The 21168-nt window shown below is 43.5% G+C and overlaps 2 protein-coding genes across 2 annotated transcripts in view; both read right to left on the bottom strand.

Moving 5' to 3' along the window:
- Positions 1–1144: 1144 nt before the first annotated feature.
- The window catches only part of LOC308595805 (aldo-keto reductase family 1 member C3-like), a 40374-nt gene continuing 20350 nt past the window's right edge, over positions 1145–21168 (bottom strand). The window contains exon 8 of the mRNA XM_081210534.1: positions 1145–1622. Within this exon, the coding sequence (XP_081066660.1) occupies positions 1580–1622 (43 nt within the window). The 3' untranslated portion in view covers positions 1145–1579. The remainder of the gene's footprint in view (positions 1623–21168) is intronic.
- Positions 3007–19160, bottom strand: LOC308595768 (aldo-keto reductase family 1 member C3-like). Its single transcript, XM_081210468.1, has 8 exons — positions 18681–19160; positions 14500–14667; positions 13437–13553; positions 12308–12385; positions 11940–12062; positions 9794–9903; positions 4022–4187; positions 3007–3123 (listed from the first exon to the last, which is right to left on the bottom strand). The coding sequence occupies exons 1-8, from the start codon at positions 18765–18767 to the stop codon at positions 3022–3024; spliced, it is 951 nt and encodes a 316-aa protein (XP_081066594.1). The 5' UTR covers positions 18768–19160; the 3' UTR covers positions 3007–3021.

Below are 21168 nucleotides of genomic sequence, written 5' to 3'. Positions count from 1 at the left end.
TGAATAGGGGCCAGTGTTCATCATTAGCATTTAGGGGACCCATTCCATTTTCGTTGATTAACTGTTCGTCTGAGTGGCCTAGCCTTGCATTAAAATCCCCACCAATAATTAAGGAGGCAGAGGGAAACTTATTTGAGACCAGGAGAATGCAGTCTTCCAGTTCATTCCAGATGTTTTTAAGATCACTTTGTTTCATACGTGGGGGAATATAAACATTGATGCATATGATCTTAAAATGGGTAGAGAATATTTTAACAGCCAAAATCCATTTTTTATCGATTTTCAATTGGATAGGGGAGGTTCCTAGATCGAATCCCTAGCCAGAATTAAGATTGCCGGAAGAAATATCAACAACCTTAGATATGCAGATGACACAACCTTGATGGCAGAAAGTGAGGAGGAATTAAAGAACCTTTTAATGAGGGTGAAAGAGGGGAGTGCAAAATATGGTCTGAAACTCAACATAAAAAACCCCCCGAAGATCATGGCCACTGATCCCATCACCTCCTGGCAAATAGAAGGGGAAGAAATGGAGGCAGTGAGAGATTTTACTTTCTTGGGCTCCATGATCACTGCAGATGGTGACAGCAGCCACAAAATTAAAAGATGCCTGCTTCTTGGGAGAAAAGCAATGACAAACCTAGACAGCATCTTAAAAAGTAGAGACATCACCTTGCCAACAAAGGTCCGTATAGTCAAAGCTATGGTTTTCCCAGTAGTGATGTATGGAAGTGAAAGCTGGAATATAAAGAAGGCTGATCGCTGAAGAATTGATGCTTTTGAATTATGGTGCTGGAGGAGACTCTTGAGAGTCCCATGGACTGCAAGAAGATCAAACCTCTCCATTCTTAAGGAAATCAGCCCTGAGTGCTCACTGGAAGGACAGATCCTGAAGCTGAGGCTCCAAGACTTTGGCCACCTCATGAGAAGTCTCCCTGGAAAAGACCCTGATGTTGGGAAAGATGGAGGGCACAAGGAGAAGGGGATGACAGAGGACGAGATGGTTGGATAGTGTTCTCGAAGCTACCAGCATGAGTTTGACCAAACTGCGGGATGCAGTGGAAGACAGGAGTGCCTGGCGTGCTCTGGTCCATGGGGTCATGAAGAGTTGGACACTACTAAACAACAAGGGGTGGTGGAGGAGTTAAATTTTGTTCACATTTTAATGTGAAACTACACAGCTCACACTTCTTGAACCAATATGCAAATCAAAATGCAGTTATCCTGAGAAAGTGGCAATTCTCTGAATTTTGTGATGCAGTTGTTCAGGTACAGAACCATTACAAAAATGCATATAGTGGGGTAAAGCATGCATTAAAGAGCATATATTACTAACACGATGCAAAAATGCTTTATTTTAGCCAAAAGTGCAAAGAAAAATGAGTATGGTAGGAGAAATCTGCAATGATGAATTTTCAAGAGATTTTCTTTTCATCCTAAACTGATATGGAGATTTGAGAAACTGAAGAGTGGAAAATGAGATGCTGGGAGCAACTGGTATTCACAGATTTGCCCATTGTTTTCCATGCAAAAGGACCCAGGTTCAGAAGGAGATAAATTGGAGATGGGAGATGAGTCCTTATTCCACATCTGGTGGGTAATACTGTGGGTGATCAGCAAATCTGAAACAAAAGAAAAGAGAGTCAACACTCAGGGTGTGGAAAATGGACAAGCAACGAAAATTGATCTGTTGCCAGCCATTGCCTCATGAGACCATTTCACACAGTTCATTGTAAGCTCCCCGAGTTTGCCATCAAATGCCCACCCTGCTGAATATCTGGGAGGCTGGAAGTAAAAATGATCCACTATTTGCAATATCGGGATGATCATATGTCTATCTTCTCACTAGAGAAAATAACCCCTAGATGATGAACACAGCCCTGGTTGCTGATCAAAGTGGTACAAAAGGGTTGGGTCAAAGGTCTCCCTCCTCTTCCCCAGCGTCTTTTTGAGACTTTCAGGTAGGGGCAGAAGGACAAATGCTGTTTTGGGAGTCCCTTACTGGCAGTAATGCATGAGGAAGCCATCTTCCCCCCATCAAATGCTCCTGGGAATGTCTGCACATCATGTCTGCACATCACAGCATTGGTCTCAAGGGTATTTGGAAGCCTGGTTTCAAAGCACAGAGCAACTGTCGGGGGATGTCAGGGAACTGCCATCAGCTCAGAGGCGAGAGGTGGAAGGGCAGTTGTGTTATAGGGAACCTCCGAAAATCTGGTGAAGCAGTTTCTCCTCTGGCGAGGAGGAAACCCCCACCTCCAGTGGAGAAGAAGTGCTGCTAGAGAGAGCCTCAACACCGAGCCTGAGCAAACAGGAGAGGAGGGAAGTACCCCTTTGCCAGCACCCACTCTGCGCAGAAGGCTTTGGTGCAGGGAGGGGCGGAGAAGGTTGGGGGGTCACGTGACTGGGGGAGGTGACTGGGGGAGGTACAAGGACCGACCACTCCCAGATTCTGCTAGCGACTGAGCCAGGCATGAATTTACGACCCTCTTCACTGTAAATAGTTTGCACTAAGAATAAAAGCTGGAAAAGACAGGTCGGAGTCTTGCCTGTTTGCTCTCGAGCAACCACATCAGCTACAACTTGCTTTTTATAGTGGAAAAAGATCCTGAATTGCCATGGGGTAAATTATGGGGAGTTTAGAAGTCCACCCCAAACATTACATTTTGTCAGAAATTGGACTTTTCCAAGACTGTCTATGACCAAAAACTACTGGAATAGCTTGGTTGGTAAAGGATGGAACTCTTGATCTCCAGGCCATGGGTTTGAGCCTCATGCTGGGCAAAAGATTCCTGCATTGCAGGGGGCTGGACTAGATGACCCCCGTGGTCCCTCCCAACTCTACAATTCTATGACAGGGACACTTGTCCATACGCTTTGATACAAAGTATCCACAGTAATTGCTTCTATAATTTCACCTAATTCTCTATGAAGAGAAGAGATGGATGCCAGATATTTTCTTCCTTTTGCTCTCGCAGTATAAATTCTTGCATGAAGCACTTTTAAGTATTCATATGCATACTATTTAAATATGACTTCCGCTTCCGCTTTTATATAGCTCATGTTTTTCTGAAGGCCATCAATGGATTTCATATCCTCCTCAGACAGCTGGAAAGTAAATGCCTGTCAGGGGGAGAAAATAAAATGTTGAGGTGCTTTTACCTCATGCTTTTTTTTTGCACCTCAGAGCTGTGCACCTTTTTCGAGCAACAGAGATACCAAAGCGAACTTGATACCACCTTCCAAAGTTGAATTCCTTCATTCAACAGCTTCATTCCAGATGTCCTCCCATTGAGGGAATTTTATATGCATAGTAATGTAGGTTTGCAACAGAACAGGAGTGGGGAAACTGTGGCCCCCCAGATGTGGATGGACTCCAACTCCCCATCAGACTCAGCCATCATGTCCAATGGTCAGGGATGAGGGAAGTCACAATCCAGTGAATGTAGTTCAGTACTTGTTCAGTACTCACAACTGTGCCTTCTTGATAGTGGCACACCCACCCTGTGGAATGTCCTCCTATCAGATGTGAAGAAAATAAACAACTATCTGACTTTTAGAAGACATTTGAAGGCAGCCCTGTTTAGGGAAGTTTTTAATGTTTGATATATTATTGTGCTTTTAACATTCTGTTGGGAGCCGCCCAGAGTAGCTGGGGAAAACCAGCCAGATGGACGGCGTATGAATACTTTATTATTACTAATTATTATTGTTGTTGTTGTTGTTGTTGTTGTTGTTGTTGTTGTTGTTGTTGTTATTATTATTATTATTATTATTATTATTATTATTATTATTATTATTATTATTCAGTGTATAGCTAAACTACCGAACTTGCTCCCATGGGAGGCAGTGACAGCCAGCAACTTGAATAGCTTTAAACAATAAACAAATTCATGGTGGATTAGATGTGCATCTTCGCTCCCGTACCCCAGCACCAGTTATGTGACCCATGAGATCACAGTGTTCAAGTTATGTGCTTTTTCAGTATTGTTTTTTAATGGATTAATATATACTGCTTTACCTGGATGTCTTCCTCAATTTGCTCTCTGGTGTCGGCCTTCACTAGGACCACCAGGCCGCGCTGCAGTTGGTAGCGAATAGCCACGAGAGCTGGGCTTTTGTTGTACTTCTTGGCGATCGCAACCAACAAAGGGTCTTCAAGCAGGGGAGGCGCGTCTGGATTTAACCTGTTGGAGAGCAATAAGGAGAGAAGGTGTGTTTCTGGTGTCAAGATGCACAAATATAGGATGAGGGGCACTTGGCTTGACAGCAGTATATATGAAAAGGATCTAGGGGTCTTTGTAGACCACAAGCTTAACATGAGTCACAGTGTGATGCAGTGTGATGAAGAGAAGCTAACGCTATTCTAGGCTGCTTCAGCAGAAGTATAGTGTTCCGATCGAGGGAATAGGGAAGCGGGTGGCGCTGTGGGTTAAACCACAGAGCCTAGGACTTGCCGATCAGAAGGTCGGCGGTCCGAATCCCCCCGACGGGGTGAGCTCCTTTTGCTCTGTCCCTGCTCCTGCCAACCTAGCAGTTCAAAAGCACGTCAAAGTGCAAGTAGATAAATAGGTACCGATCCGGCGGGAAGGTAAACGGTGTTTACTTGCGCTGCTCTGGTTCGCCAGAAGCGGCTTAGTCATGCTGGCCACATGACCCGGAAGCTGTACGCCGGCTCTCTCGGCCAATAAAGCGAGATGAGTGCCGCAACCCCAGAGTCGGTCACGACTGGACCTAATGGTCAGGGGCCCCTTTACCTTTTTTATTATGCATTGGTCAGACTTCACCTGGAATACTGTGTCAAGTTCTGTACCCCACAGTTTAATAAGGATATTGACAATTTTTAGTACAGTGCTCTTCTCCCAATAATAGTAAGAGCTGTTCAACAATGGAATGTACTCCCTGAGAGGTTAGTGACGAGGGGTGGCATATAAATCTAAATAAGTAAGTAAGTAAGCAAGTATTTTGTATTTAACGTTTGGTTGGTTGGTGTGAGTTAATATAATTTTTTAGTATCCCGTTCTCCACCATAAATTGCAGCCAGAGTGGGAACGCCAAGCTTTGCATAAGTTCAAAAATGTACTTGGGGGCGGGGGTAAGTAAGAAAGAAAAGAAAAAAGCCCCAACAGGCTAATGGGGATGGTGTCTGCTCAGTGTATAAAGAACCCCGAGTACCTGTTGGAGAGAAAATATGGAGCATTGGGGCAGGAGGTCAAATGTAATGGAGTTTCCTGGAAGAAGGCATGGCTCACTGGACTGAAGCCAGAACAGGAGAACTCAGTATTGCAAAGTTTTGTTGCTGGTCCCACTTGTGAAAAATAATCATTAGGGTGGCTTCCAATATAGATGAAAACAATAGAAACATAGGGAACAGGCTATGTAAAAAGTGAAATGCTATAATAATTGAAATGCAAGGCTGGATGGAGGGTCCTTTCATCCCTGCCAGTCTTGGTGATTGCAACCAACAGGACAACAGAGCAACCTGGAAAGAGTGTGCATTTTTGGTGGCCAGAATATAGGTATCAGCATTGGCCGGGCCATCCAATATATGCTATCTTTAAAGGTCAGTTAGTTGATTTTAATTAATTTAAGTTTTTAGTATAGTGCTTTCCCCCCAATAAATCACAAGCTCATACTTCGCATGTGGATCATTCTGTAGCCAAAATGGTAGCATCCATGCACAAAAGAGAGGTCTTTTTCTTTGCTGAAGTACAATCAGTATTTGGGCGGGGGGGGGATGCGACAGCGCAACGGCACTTTTTCCCCTGGTCCTGTTGGGCCCACCCTTGCTTAAATATAGTGCACCCACCTCACAGATCACGAATTCCTACAAACTACCCCAGATTATCTTGTGGGGGTTTTCCCTTGTGTGAGGGAAAACTTAATACTTTGGATTTGATCAAATAAACAACAAAGATTTTGTTAAACAAAGGAAGTTTATGACACAAGTGGGTGAAACATAGGATGCTTCAGATTATAATGCTCTTTCACTTCAGTTCTTTCTCAGTTGTTGCATGGCTGTTGCCCTTAATACTTTGGTTCTTAAACAAGGTGGAACTTCCTGTCAGTTACACACCGCTTTGACAACCCTACTCCTGAGGTACTCCAAGTAACAGACCCAAGGGATCTCCACTGGTTTGGGAGTCTTCTCTTTTTGTAGAAGAATCTCTCCCCTCCTGACTGGAAAGAGTCCAAAGTGGGCTGTCTTTTCCCAGCTTCTCCTCCTCCGGGCTTAGCTTCAGCCTCCCAGTTAATTCCTGGCCTATTACTCCTACAGGACGCCACACACTGTCCTTCACACTAAGCTCAGAGACTCCTTTCTCTAGCTTGTGATATATTCCTCAGAGTGGATGTTTCCACCCAGAAGCAACTCTCTCTGCCTCCCTCCCTATTCTCCCAACGTACTAAACTGTCTCTCCAAATCCTCTCCTTTTCAACTCCCACTCCTGGAACCACAGCCAAAAAGAAAACACTTGGGGACCCAACCTGTCCAGCAAAACAAACTTTTCCATCACAGGGGTACCTAAGGAGGGAAAGAAAGTCCCAAAGAATCCTGTGTGCCTGCTGGAGAGTTGAGATGGAAATATTTCTTGGAGTTTTATGAAGAAAAATCTTCAGGGTATGGGGGTCGGTCAAGGGTTTGAAAATGGTATAAGTGCAATTTACTCAGAACAAAAGGCTAAATTAATAGTTAACAATGTGGTGACAGAGGAATTTAAGATAGAGAAAGGGACACAACAAGGCTGTCCGATTTCCCCATTACTCTTTATTTCGGTCCTGGAGGTTCTGTTAAATATTAGAAGGGACCATCTGATTAAGGGTATAAAGGTCGGAGCTAAACAATATAAATTGAAAGCCATTGCAGATGACTTAGTATTGACATTACAGGAGCCAGAACCTACTACTAAAAGAGTATTAGAACTGATCCAAGAATTTGGCCATGTGGCAGGATTCAAGTTGAATAAGTTAAAAACTAAAGTCCTTGAGAAAAACTTAACAACGAATGAGAAAGAGAGGTTTCAGAATGAGACAGGTTTAACAGTGGTTAAGAAGGTGAAATACTTGGGGATTAATATGACAGCCAAAAATGGGAACTTATTTAAAGACAATTATGAAAAATGCTGGTTGGATGTTAAAAAGGATTTAGAAATATGGTCAAATCTGAAGCTTTCTTTGTTGGGTCGAATTGCTGCTATAAAGATGAATGTATTGCCAAGAATGCTGTTTTTGTTTCAATCACTACAAATCTTAGACAAAATGGACTGTTTCAAGAAGTGGCAGAGAGACATTTCTAGATTCGTCTGGCAGGGCAAGAAGCCCAGAATAAAATTTAAAATACTAACTGATGTAAAAGAAAGAGGGGGATTTGCCCTGCCAGATTTTAAACTGTATTATGAATCAGCAGCTTTCTGCTGGTTGAAAGATTGGCTGCTTCTTGAGAACACAGACATTTTGGACTTAGAAGGTTTTAACAATGTTTTTGGGTGGCATGCATACTTGTGGTACGACAAGGTTAAAGCACATAAAGCATTTAAAAACCATATTGTCAGGAAAGCATTGTTTAATGTCTGGACAAGATATAAAGACTTACTTGAAAACAAAACCCCAAGGTGGTTGTCACCAATGGAGGCAAAGGCCCAGAAAAAGCTCAATATGGAGGCCAAGTGGCCGAAATATTGGGAAATTTTGGAGCAGGAAGGAGATAAACTGAAATTGCAGAGTTTTGAGAAACTAAAAGATAAAGTGCGAGACTGGCTTCACTATTATCAAATAAGAGAGGCTTACAATTTAGACAAAAAAATTGGCTTCCAGGTGGAAAAATCAAAGTTGGAAACAGAATTGTTAGATCCTAAAACAAAGATACTTTCAAGAATGTATAACTTGCTGTTAAAATGGAACACTCAGGACGAGACGGTTAAATCTGCTATGATTAAATGGGCACAGGACGTTGGACATAACATCATGTTTGCTGACTGGGAACACAGGTGGACCACAGGTATAAAATTTACGGCATGTAATGCCCTAAGAGAGAATATTATGAAAATGATTTATAGGTGGTACATGACACCAGTCAAGCTTGTAAAAATCTATCACTTGCCTGATAATAAATGTTGGAAATGTAAAGAAACTGAAGGTACATTCTTTCACCTTTGGTGGACGTGCCCAAGGATTAAGGCTTTCTGGGAAATGATCTATAATGAAATGAAAAAAGTATTTAAATATACTTTCCTGAAGAAACCAGAGGCCTTTCTTCTAGGCATTGTCGGCCAATTGGTGCCAAAGAAGGATAGAACTTTTTTTATGTATGCTACAACAGCAGCAAGAATACTTATTGCAAAGTATTGGAAGACACAAGATTTACCCACTCTGGAAGAATGGCAGATGAAGATGATGGACTATATGGAATTGGCAGAAATGACTGGCAGAATCCGAGACCAGGGAGAAGAAACGGTGGAAGAAGACTGGAAGAAATTTAAAGACTATCTACAGAAATACTGTAAAATTAATGAATGTTAAAATGATGTTGGACTGAAAATAAGTGGTTTTGGTATTAAGGCTAATAAGAAAATGTAAATATAGATAGTTATATGGATGAAAATATACAGTTATAATAGGTTAAGAATATAGAGTAAAGATAAATGAAAGAGGGTAAGGATTTGCTGAAAGGACTTTGTAAACGGGAATACAAAAAGGGGAGGTGTGAGGAGGTCAAGGAAATAAGCAAATGAACTTAGAGATATTGAAAAATGGATTATTTCTTTTTAAAGATTTTTTTCCTTTTTTTCTCTTTTTTTCTACTTTTTCAACTACTTGTCTTTTTTGTATTTTGTATCACACTGTTTCTCTTTTTCTTCTTTTTTCTTTCTTTTTTTCTTTTTAGGTCTCTTTTTGGTAACTTCCTTGTTAGCTTTCGTTTTTTCTTTCTTTCTTTCTTTTTCTTTTTTGCATGTGTAATTGTTGGTTTAATTATGTGTAATTTTTAAAAACCTATGTTTAGTGTAAAATCTCAATAAATAGTTTAGTTTTTTTAAAAAAAAGAGATGGAAAAGAGGGAGGGAGTTCAAATGAAATGCAGGATCCTGGAAGAATGCACAGCTCATTGTCTTGAAGGAGAACTCAATATTTGTCGCTGGTCCCACTTGTTAAAAATAAGCATTTAAGTGGCTTCCAAGATAGATAAAGACAATACAATTTAAAATTCTAAGACACACAAAGCAAGCTATGTAAAAAGATAAATGCTATAATTATTTACAGTAACATAGAATCATAGAATCATAGAATCATAGAGTTAGAAGAGACCACAAGGGCCATCGAGTCCAACCCCCTGCCAAGCACGAAACACCATCAGAGCACTCCAGTAAGCATGGATGCAGGGTCCTTTCATTCCTGCAATTCTACTGCTTAAAACAACATTAAAGATAATATAAATATGATTTAAAAACAGCACAGAATTTCAGAAGCAGAAATTATTAAATAGCCCCCTGCCTGTAACATTTAAAAACATATGTTTGGGAGAAGTCAATCAGCTATATATAAAAAACACTTCAGCAATGGAAAGGTTTCTGAGAATGTCTAAAATGGGAGGGGAAGAGCTTTGTAAATCTCTCTCTAGAATGAGTTCCCTTATTGTGGGGCCACTGCAGAAAAGGCCCTGGTGCTGGTATCCACAATGAGGATCTTTATTAATTGTGGGGCCAAGAATAAAACCTTCAGAGCTGATCTGGATGCTGGGGAATAGTGGGCATAGATGGTGCCTGAGGTGGTCCCCAAACATTTTGGCTTCATCTCTTACCATTTTGGGTCCCTTTGGGATCCCAGGACACTATATCCTTCCAGGAGGATATTGTTTGACTTGCAGAAGGCCAGCATCTTGCTTTGGTTCCGATAAGGATGGCATTCAACCTGCAGATTTAAAATCCCCCAACACAGCCCCAAAGTGAGAATTCAGATGAAACAAAGAATACCGTGAAATAAAGGAAAGACAGAAAAGCAGAACCATGCTATTATTTCTTGAAATATCCAGCTGTTACCATTCTTAAAGTGTGTTGTGTTTTCTGATGCATCAGAATCTTTAGAGGACCATTCTTGGATTTGTGGTTTCCACTGCCACGCTCCTCATCCATGAAATATGTGTTAGCTGAAGACGGGGGACAGGGCTTATTCCCCCTCAGTCTCCTCTCACTCCAGCCCTGTTGAGTCTTTATACCCAAAGAAGAAATGTCCTGGGCACACTGTCCTGCCAGCAGTATCTCTATTTCTGCCCACTCAGTCTCTGAATTTTCTATTTTGAGCAGAAAGATCTGATGGGGGATTTTCCTGGCTTTCCATCAAGCTGAGCAGATGATCTGGGACTCTGCTTTATCAGGGTCTCAATAAACTGAAATTTCCAATCAAATTGAGCAGTGGAGACATCAGAAAATAAAATTAGGGGGAAAAGGGCGCAAGACTTTTCAAAGAGGGCAGTTGTTGTTTTTATTAAAGATTTCTTAGTTTACAAAAATACATGCATTGTCTCCTTTTTCAAGTTGCATTTTCTACAGATTAATTTCATTTGTTGTGAGACATTAGTGTTACATACAGTGTGAGGTTGGGAAGAAAAGACAGGGGAAGAGGGGAGTGGGGAGTGGGATGGGGTTGGGTGGCAATGATTCTATTTAAGGGAGCAGTTTTTTCTCATATGTAAGGAAGTAATGGTATAGTTTTCAGTAATCCTCCCTGTGTAAATGGATTTTGTATGTGAAAAGTGTCTTTTCTTCAAGTCATCACTGTGGCTCAGCAATGGCGGAAAGTATGGGGGAGGGAACGTAAGAACTAATTGTCTGGGGTGTGTGTATTCCCAACCCCTTGCCCCCTCTACTGCCATATATGAATTGGATAGTGCATCAAGGTTGGGCAGAGGGTACAAAAAAGCCATGATTGAAGTGGGACTATCTGGACCACTGTCTCTGTGGTACGGGGAGATCATGGCTGCACACATCTCATGGTCAGTCCATCAGTCCTGCTTAGCTACCAGATTGCATGCCTTGGACTAGCGTGCTCTGGTCTCATTTGGTTACATAATATACACCAGTGCCCAAGTGAATCAGGGCTGCTTGAGTGCAACAGCTTTGTCCAGATGCCTAATTCAAAGGCCCTTCTCTCCCCGCTTGAGAACTTCCAGAGTCCCCACAAGAGGCTGTGTGGGCCCTGACAGTTAGGATTCTTGCCCTGTGCTTGCAGTCATGGGATTGGTTTTATCACATGACGGTGTATGTTTCCAATCCACAGTGTGGGAAGTGACAGAGATGGGATGTTTCATATTACATGTACTGTGTTCCGTGATGTAGGACTCTTGTCCTTTATTCTCTCTCTTTGCTGTTTGATGCTGATGAGGGAGGAGTTGAGTCGGAATCTTCCGAGTGTATGATATGTTGATAAAGTAGTTTAGCCAAAATGCTGCGCTGCTGAGTCTGTCACGCAAATTGCTAAAACTCTGCTGTTCCTAAGCGTGCTGATGCCTCTTGGTATCAGTCGCTGTGATGTTTGGGCTGGAGAAACTTTTGAAGCTCCCGAACGACTGACCAGGAGGGAGAGAACATGCCAGTCAGGCATGTGTCTCTATCGGAGTCCTACTTGCGTGTAGGATGATCCTGACACTGACTGCTTGCAGGCCTCCTTCTACCTGAGATGCTTGTTTCAAACATTATGGACTTCTCCACACTTCCTTTTGTCTGAGGATTCAGAGGTCTTGACTGAATGAGAAACCATTACTGGTTCCAGGAATTTAGGGGAGCCTAAACCAAAATTGTGACTGGATCTGCAACCTTATAACCTTAAGCAAGTTTTTTCAGGGAATTGCTGTGTTCATGCAAACAAACGTCCTCTCACAAAAGAGCTTAAATAAAGAAACTTTCAACCATGCTTGGAACAAACCCCTTAAAAAAGCAATCACACTTGACCTGGTTTATCACTGGCTTGTATTTCAACCCTGGCTTGTTCAGGATCATTTCCAGCTGCTTACGAGTGAAGTTGGACACTCCGATGGACCTCACCAAGCCGGCATCTTTGCACGCCTCCATTGCCTGGCAAAGAAAACATGACATGTTTGTTGAGTGGTGTTTGTTGAATAGCTGAGACCACATTCCCCCCCCCCCCGATTAAGATTGGAAGCTCACTCATATACTCCCAAGAGTGTGCAATAATTCACCAGCTCTCATAGGAGCCATTGTGTGAGTCATTGTTCTGGACATGCCTTGTCTGGTGAAAGGCTACTGTGCTCTGTATCTGAATGACTCAAGGGATGGATTTCCTAATCCCAGGCACCTACCTCCCATGTCTGACGAAGATCTACGTTGTCAACAATCAATTTTTTGTCTTCTCCCATGGGAAATAAATCTGGTCCAGGCTAGAAAAGGAGGGGGAGGGAATGAGTGCATTTCGGGCTTAGAAGTTCACAAGCACCACATTTCACATTCTTATTTATTCAAGAGGGATAAAGTGTTACTTTATCCAGGAAAAAATACTTACAGTGAAATATTAGGTAAAGGTAAAGGTTAAGGACCCCTAGACAGTTAGGTCCAGTCAAAGGTGACTATGGGGTTATGGCGCTCATCTTGCTTCCAGACCAAGATAGCCGGCATTTGTCCTTAGACAGCTTTCCGGGTCATGTGGCCAGCATTACTAAACCTCTTCTGGTACAACGGAATACCATGGCGCAAACCAGAGCACACGGAAACACCATTTACTTTCCCGCTGCAATGGCACTCATTTATCTACTTGCACTGGTGTGATTCCTAATTGCTAGGTTGGCAGAAGCTGGGACAGAGCAATGGGAACTCACCCCATTGCAGGGATTTGAACCACCAACCTTCTGATCAGCAAGCCCAAGAACTACATCTCTACCAGCATCCCCCCGTTGCAATATTAACTCAGTATTGTCTCTTTTAACCCAGGGGTGGGAATCAGTGGATCTCAAGGCTTTGCTGGCCTCCAAGTCCCATCAGCTGCAGCCAGCAAGGACAATGATCAGGGATGACCGGAGTTGCAATTGAGCAACAGCTGGATGGCCACAGGTTACCCAAACATGCTTTAATTTTTTCTGTGCCCTGTAGAACAAACTGTCTTCTCTCTTTGCACAGGTCTGTCTCCCCATCTCTCCAACCCCTTTTTTCTTCCCTTGCCCCCTCGCCAAGTCCTGCTCTGCACATGATTTCTTTCTTATGATGCCCATGTAGTTAATGTCATCCGTATATGCAGATGTTTTCTTTAACTGGCATGGTTTCTCCCCCCAAATCTGGGAGCGATCATTCCTTGATTAAGATATAGTATAGCAGAGAACTGTCAGCATCTCTAGGAAATGACAATTCCTTCAGGGAATAAAATATTTTTAGTAGGTTCTCTCCCCCCCTTCAAATATTGTACTCAATACTTGCATTAGGACATCAATAATTATTTACCTTCATAGAATATGGAGAGTGCATTAAGAACAGATCCATGTAGTCAAACTGGAGTTTCTTCAGGGATTCTTCTAAGCATTTCCGAACCAGCTCTGGGCGGTGGAAGGTATTCCAAAGCTGTCAAAAATATAAAGAGATTTATATTTTCACACAGCCATAGAGTTTTTGGGTCTCGGGACAGTTTAGCTGTGGCAGATGGCTATTCTTGTGTACACATCACAGTATTTTTACCATTTATATTTACGATTTATTTATGAAATTTATATATTGCCCTTCATCAAAATATCTTGGAGCAGTTCACAAGATAAAAGCACAAGATAAAAGCACAAATGAATAGTGAAAACAGAAGCAACAACACAGGAATCCCTCCTTCCAATAACCAGCGGCGTAGGAAGCCGCTCGGAGAGATGTGTGGCTCGGGCACGCTGTAGGCCCCGTTGCAACCCCCCCTTCCTCCGCCCCTGGCAAAAACATATTCAAAAAGGCTATAGAATATTAATAAGCCCAAGGCCTGGTTGAAGAAGAACATTTTCTCCTGGTGCCTAGAGGTGTATAATGAACCTTACTACAGAGAGCACTCCCCAAATGGGGAGCCATGCAGAAAAGGCCCCGTTCTTGTTTTGCTTCCCTCCGAGCCTCACATGGAGGAGGCATACAAAGCAGAGCCTCAGAGGATGAACACAGAATCTGGGTAGGTTTATATAGGGAGAGGCATTTTGCTCTGATTTTGTTAAATAATGACTGTGAAATATGTAATTGCATCATGATGCAGGCACTATATTTTACAGCGGTACCTCGGGTTACAGACACTCAGGTTACAAACACTTCAGGTTACAGATTCTGCTAGCCCAGAAGTAATATCTTGGGTTAAGAACTTTACCTCAGGATGAGAACAAAAATCGCGCACCAGTGGTGCGTTGGCAGTGGGAGGCCCCATTCACTAAATTGGTACCTCAGGTTAAGAATGGTTTCACGTTAAGAATGGACCTCCAGAACGAATTAAGTACGTAACCAGAGGTACCACTGTACTCTTTTTTAAAAAAAAAATACCAAACTCACTCACTTTTCCAGTGTAGAAAATGTCTTCCCTTTTTATTGTTCCGTCTGCAATCTTTGCACGAACGGCCCGCCCAACGTGCTCCTCTGTCTGGTATACATATGCACTATCAATAAGACGGAAGCCGAATTCTATTGCTATCTTTGTAGCCTCCTCACACTTACTTTTTGGAACCTGCCGGTTGAAAAAGTGAAAAGGTTAGTCAAGGTCTCTGCTTCAGTGGGGAAATTAATATCAGAGGGTACCTGTAAGTAACACTGAGTATCGGTGAACATTTTCAAACTAGACCTGAGTCTCAGGGACTCAGCTAGGCTGGATCTAAACACATCAAAGGAAAAGAAAGAAAAAGCGTTAAGAAAAAGCAATTTATGTATACAGTATGTGTTGCATGTGCGATGTAACATTGTGCCACCAGATGGCGAAATGGAGTCTTGTTTTTCTCTACCTGTTTTCCCTGTTTAAATTTACAGCACTTTAAACTGAAACACATCTTTGATGTGTCTAGATCCATCCCTGCTGATGCCTGGGTCCTCTCGTGGGATCTCTTTCATGAGGCAAGGTGGCACTGACCAGCAATGACAACAGGGCTCCAATCAAAGTTGCAAGGTGGTGAGTTGCCATTTTAATTTCCCACAAAGAAGGAACCAAAAGTTTCACTTTTATGTTATATTGATGGTGTTACTGTTATAACACATACACACACACACACACACACACACACACACACACACACACACACTATTGTGAAAAAATGAAATATTTAATGGTGTGTGTGTAAAAATTTGATGTTAGTGGGGTTTTGGCTCTATGCCTGAATTCCTTCTAACTCCTGGATCCAACAAAGATCCAATTGCTGGAATAGGTATGCAAGTCTCTTGGCAATGGCCCCTTAAGTATGGAATGTTAAGTAAATAAATGAAGCAGCTCTGTGCCAGAGGGCAAATGGGTGGGTAGTTAGAAAGACAAAAACTAGGGTGTGTGTGTGAGAGAGATCCAGGAGTTGGAAGCAGAAAGCAGGCTGGGCAGCTGAGAGATGGAGCCAAGCCTGATTTCTGCTGGAATCCAAGGCTATGGCCATGGGAGAAGCAAGTTAATGATGTGAATCCCTCCATCCTTCTTGTTGGCATCTGTCTGTCTCAAGACACAATGGAGTGTGCCTCCGGGGAAAAGTAAAAATTGCTGTGTTAGCAGCACCAAAGTGACTTCCCTGGGGTGCAAGCCTGGGCAGTGGGTATAGAGGTCCTGGGCTGCCCAGATGAAAAGGCCCCCGCTCATCCTCGCTGATGTGATCCAAAGGAACACAGAATAATACATTTGGCACCAGCTTTGCTGCAGGAGTTGCCAGAAGGAGGCATGCAATGCACCACCCAACCGTCTTAGGAACTCCAGCCCAGATTTGTGTAGGGTTTACTCCTTTTCTTCTCCTGAAGATATCCCACAAGGCAGTAGAGGTTCAAGAGCAGAGTTTTCCTTCTCCTAGATAGGCTACCTCCCTAGCTGGATGAGCCCCATCTGCCCCTCATTTCCCTCTATGGCCCATACAGAAACCGCCTTCTTGACCGTTGGATCCACTAGTAATCACATCTGTTCAGTGTGCCAGAGCCTCTCTTCACATGCAGGATTGAAAATGAGCAATCAATTAATTCATCAGTTATTTTGGTTCAAACTGTGGAACACTGTTGAGACATAAAGTTTGTAGAATGCTCTTTTTAAAAATTGGTTAAAATGTTTGTGAAATTGGAGAGATATCCAAGAAAGGATTGAGAAAGTCTCTTCTTCAGCATGTACCTCTTTGTATAAAATAGATTCTACCCCTCACTTTATATGTGAATGGAGGAGATATATGAATTGGAAAAATTGAAAAAGGAAAATTGATTAGAGAAACTGAGTGGTTGCTTTTATTTGGTAAATTCATGATATTCCTAGAAATTAATTTCATTACAAAACAAGAACGTACATTGATCCCTTCATTTACGTTGCTGGTGATATGGACCAAATGAAGATGGTTTGGATAAAGATTTGATTATATATTTATTGTTAGTGTCCAGGATAGTTAGCTAATGGCTGGTAATTTTGGATAATATTGTTACTCCCAACAAAAGTAATAGTGGGCACTTTTGGTTCTATAGAAATATTTTTAAAAATATCACTAGAACATTTGCACTGGGTACTTTGAACCCTGCAGAAATTCACACTGGAAACATGCTGTTACCCCCGAGGATGTGGACAGGCTGCTTGGGCGCGTGAAACCAACCACCTGTCTCCTTGATCCTTGCCCATCCTGGCTAATAAAAGCAAGCCGGGAAGGGCTGGGCGATGGGCTCTGCGGGGTGGTGAATGCTTCCCTCTGTGAGGGAACATTCCCAGATCCGCTGAAAGAGGCGGTCATTAAACCGCTTCTTAAAAAACCATCTTTAGACCCGGCCAGTATGGCCAACTATCGCCCAGTCTCAAATCTTCCATTCTTGGGCAAGGTGATTGAGCGTGTGGTTGCTGAACAACTCCAGGCACGCCTGGAGGATGCGGACCATTTGGATCCCTTCCAATCAGGGTTCAGGCCTCATCATGGGACTGAAACTGCTTTGGTCGCACTGGTTGATGATCTCCGGCGAGCTAGGGACAAAGGTGAGAGTTGTTTCCTAGTTCTGCTGGATCTCTCAGCGGCCTTTGATACAATCGACCATAACATCCTTCTGGACCGTCTAGAGGGGTTGGGAGCTGGGGGCACTGTTATACAGTGGTTTCGCTCCTTCCTCCTGGGCCGTGTTCAGAAAGTGGTGGTGGGGGATGAGTGTTCAGACCCTTGGGCCCTCACTCGTGGGGTGCCTCAGGGTTCCGTCCTCTCCCCCATGCTTTTTAACATCTATATGAAGCCGCTGGGAGAGATCATCAGGGGGTTTGGACTGGGTGTCCATCAATATGCAGATGATACCCAGCTCTACCTTTCTTTCAAATCAGAACCAGTGAAGGCGGTGAAGGTCCTGTGTGAGTGCCTGGAGGCGGTTGGAGGATGGATGGCGGCTAATGGATTGAAGTTGAATCCTGACAAGACAGAAGTACTGTTTTTGGGGGACAGGGGGCGGCCTGGTGTGGAGGACTCCCTGGTCCTGAATAGGGTAACTGTGCCCCTGAAGGACCAGGTGCGTAGCCTGGGAGTCATTTTGGACTCACAGCTGTCCATGGAGGCGCAGGTCAATTCTGTATCCAGGGCAGCTGTCTACCAACTCCACCTGGTACGCAGGCTGAGACCCTACCTGCCCGCGGACTGTCTGGCCAGAGTGGTGCATGCTCTAGTTATCTCCCGCTTAGACTACTGCAATGCACTTTACGTGGGGCTACCTTTGAAGGTGACTCGGAAACTACAGCTAATCCAGAATGCGGCAGCTAGACTGGTGACTGGGGGCGGCCGCCGAGACCACATAACACCGGTCTTAAAAGACCTACATTGGCTCCCAGTACGTTTCCGAGCACAATTCAAAGTGCTGGTGTTGACCTTTAAAGCCCTAAACGGCTTCGGCCCAGTATACCTGAAGGAGCGTCTCCACCCCCATCGTTCTGCCCGGACACTGAGGTCCAGCGCCGAGGGCCTTTTGGCGGTTCCCTCATTGCGAGAAGCAAAGCTACAGGGAACCAGGCAGAGGGCCTTTTCGGTGGTGGCGCCTGCCCTGTGGAATGCCCTCCCATCGGATGTCAAGGTGATGGACAACTACCTGACATTCAGAAGACATCTTAAGGCGGCCCTATTCAGGGAAGCTTTTAATGTATGATATTTTAGTGTTTTTTGGTTTCTGTGGAAGCTGCCCAGAGTGGCTGGGGAAGCCCAGCCAGATGGGCGGGGTACAAATAATAAATTATTATTATTATTATTATTATTATTATTATTATTATTATTATTATTATTATTTCTCAGCAACAAACCATCCAAGTCTTGCACAAAACATTATTTGCTCCTGAATCTGCTGGCTCAGGACCCTTGTTGAATGAGAAGCAGAGCTTTATGTGCTGCAAGGGACCTGTTGCATTCTTGGCTGCTGTGACCTAAGAAGTTCTCATGCACAATTGGCTTCTCAGATCAGGGGAGGCACCTTGTGCTGTGCTTTGCAATGTATGAAGCACCCAGCAGCTGGCAGGCATTTTGCTCTTCAGAAACAAGTTACGACAATCTGAGAGTTAAATGTGTTACTTACAGTGTCCGGGATATAGGTTCCAAACCCCAATACGGGGATTTTGTTCCCATCATTCATTGTAATGCCACGGTCTTTACTAAGTGCCATTTTCTGCTTCTGTGCTTGTTCAGTTCTGATCAACACTCTTGTGGCGAAAGGAAAAACTCGAGTGAGAAAAATGAAGTTCGTGTTTCCAATAAAATGTCTTTTGTTGGCACGATAGGAGGGGAGTGCTTAAATACTCCAACCAAATGAGAGAGAAGGGCGGGGAAACCTATGGCCAGCTTTATCAGTTATTTTCAGCAGAATGTCCTTTGATGCCCCACAATTTTCATTGTTGACTTAGCCGCATTGCTTTCACGGGATAAATAACCTATGACCAACTTTTTATCAGTAACTTTCAGCAGAATGCCCCTTGCTACACCAGCAGTTTCATTGTGGACTAAGCAGCATTGTTTTCACAGGATAAAAAATAGCTGTCTTCTTCTTCTTCTTCTTCTTCTTCTTCTTCTTCTTCTTCTTCTTCTTCTTCTTCTTCTTCTTCTTCTTCTTCTTCTTCTTCTTCTTCTATAAAGCAATGCAGTGGACGATTGCAATCTTTGATCAAGAAGCTTCACCTCTTTGTTAGATCAGTAAATGTTAGACATCGGAAAACCAAGCCGAAGAGCTAGGCAGACCTTTTCTTCAGGCTGTAGTATTGAAATGAAAAGCTCTGAAACAAAATAATAAATGAAACATGTGGAGGCATCTGTTAAGCCAATGAAGCTGGTGTTCTGAGTGCCATTGAACACACAAAGGATGTAAGGAAGGAAAGGAGCATACAATAAGATCCCAAACTTCCTCTGGCTGTGTACACTTTGCCAGCACATGTAAAACACATTTGATGTGCAGAACATTCCCCAAAGAATCCTGGGAACTGAGATTTGTTAAAGATGATGGGAATGGGAGCTTTGTGAGGGGTAAACTACAGTTCCCAGAATTCTTTTCGAGGGGTCATCCGAGGGGACAGTGAGGATCATTTATTTCAACCCCTTGCAATGCAGGAATTGTTCGCCCAACTTGGGGCTCAAACCCACAACGCTGAGATTAGAGTCTCATGCTGTACCAACTGAGCTGTCCCTCAGGGTGTGTTTGTTACACAGTCATCTTCTGGTTTGGAGTAAACAGCATCAGAATGCAATGCACCATAAGAAATGTCAGGATGGATAAAGGATGTGGAATGTGGCGCCGTGTGCACAATGCTCACCTTGAATGCAGATTAAAAGGAAAAGTGTCCACAGCCTCCGCCTTTACTGGAGGGGCTGAGTGGGAGACAGCAAGTAGCAACAAATGATTTCAGCAAGGACATTTTGAATATTGTTACAGATTCCAGAGGATAGAATGCATGCATATAACATGGTCAGAAGTCATTTCAGGTCAAGCTGGCAGACAATTGAAACCCAGTTCTCTTTCCTCCTCACAGCAGCAGAGAACCTCAGAGCCAGCCATGGTCATTCCTGCACACCCCTTCCTCAGAAGTGGAAGCAGCGACTTTGTAATTTAGAAGTTTCCCCTCGTGTCCTCCTTCCCACAGACATCTGGTTGGCCAATGTGGGAACAGGATGCTGGACTAGATCGGCTACTGGCCGAATTCAGCAGGCTCTTCTTATTTTCTGAAGTTATTTCATCTTGACAATAAATCTCAGGCTATGCAGCTGCTTCTTTTTATGAAGGTTCATCCTTCCCCCCGGCTTGTGCTATTTTCAATATACAAATCACCCCCCTTGAAACTGTTATTTGACACACTAGGGAGAACTAGGGATGGAGGAGTAGTTCAATTTTGTTCACATTTTAATGTGAAACTACACAGCTCACACTTCTTGAACCAATATGCAAATCGAAATACAGTTATCCTGAGAAAGTGGCAATTATCTGAATTTTGTGATGCAGTTGTTCAGTTACAGAACTGTCAGGGAACTGACATCGGAGCCAGAGGCGGAGGGAAGGCTCCCAAGTGATGCTGGAGAAGGGCCCAGCAGGGAGAGAGGGAGCTCATCAACTGGGGAAGGAAATCAGTGTAACACCAGGGATGTAGGGGGGCAGATGGGGGAATCGGCGAGAGGGCTCCAGGACTCTTCGCTGGAGACCAGCGAGGAGAGCACGGGTCCTCCCCTACCCACACCCTCCCTGCGCAGAAGACTTCCGCGCACGCAGGGAGAGTAGGAGGAGACTTGGCATCAAACAGCTTTTATGCTGGAAAGGGTTTAAGAAACACCCACTGACAGATTCTGCTAGCGACTGAACAGCCACGAAGTGTAGGGCTGTCTAGACAGAAAAGGTTTAACAAGGCAACCTAGCCAGGAGTGGCACCAACTTGCGAACAAGCAACCCCCACGTTTATGACAAGAACCATTATAAAAATGCATATAGTGGGGTAAAGTATGCATTAAAGAACATATATCAGTGAAAACACCATGCAAACATGCTTTATTTTAGCCAAAAGTGCAAAGAAAAATGAGTATGGTAGGAG

This window comes from Podarcis bocagei (genome assembly GCF_964188305.1).
Source record: "Podarcis bocagei genome assembly, chromosome: 10".
NCBI classification, from domain to species: Eukaryota; Metazoa; Chordata; class Lepidosauria; order Squamata; family Lacertidae; genus Podarcis; species Podarcis bocagei.
Note: the sequence above shows the minus strand (reverse complement) of the source record. Positions and strands in the feature narration are given on the sequence as shown.

Bases quoted from the DNA above. Each gene is read 5' to 3' on its own strand.
- LOC308595768 (XM_081210468.1), bottom strand. From the start codon at position 18,767: ATGGCACTTAGTAAAGACCGTGGCATTACAATGAATGATGGGAACAAA. The intron at 9,904-11,939 runs GTCAAGTGTGAT...TTAAATCTGCAG, and splicing joins ACAAGCCAGTGATAAACCAG to GTTGAATGCCATCCTTATCG. The intron at 4,188-9,793 runs GTAAGAGATGAA...GCTCTCCAACAG, and splicing joins TCCCAAAGGGACCCAAAATG to GTTAAATCCAGACGCGCCTC.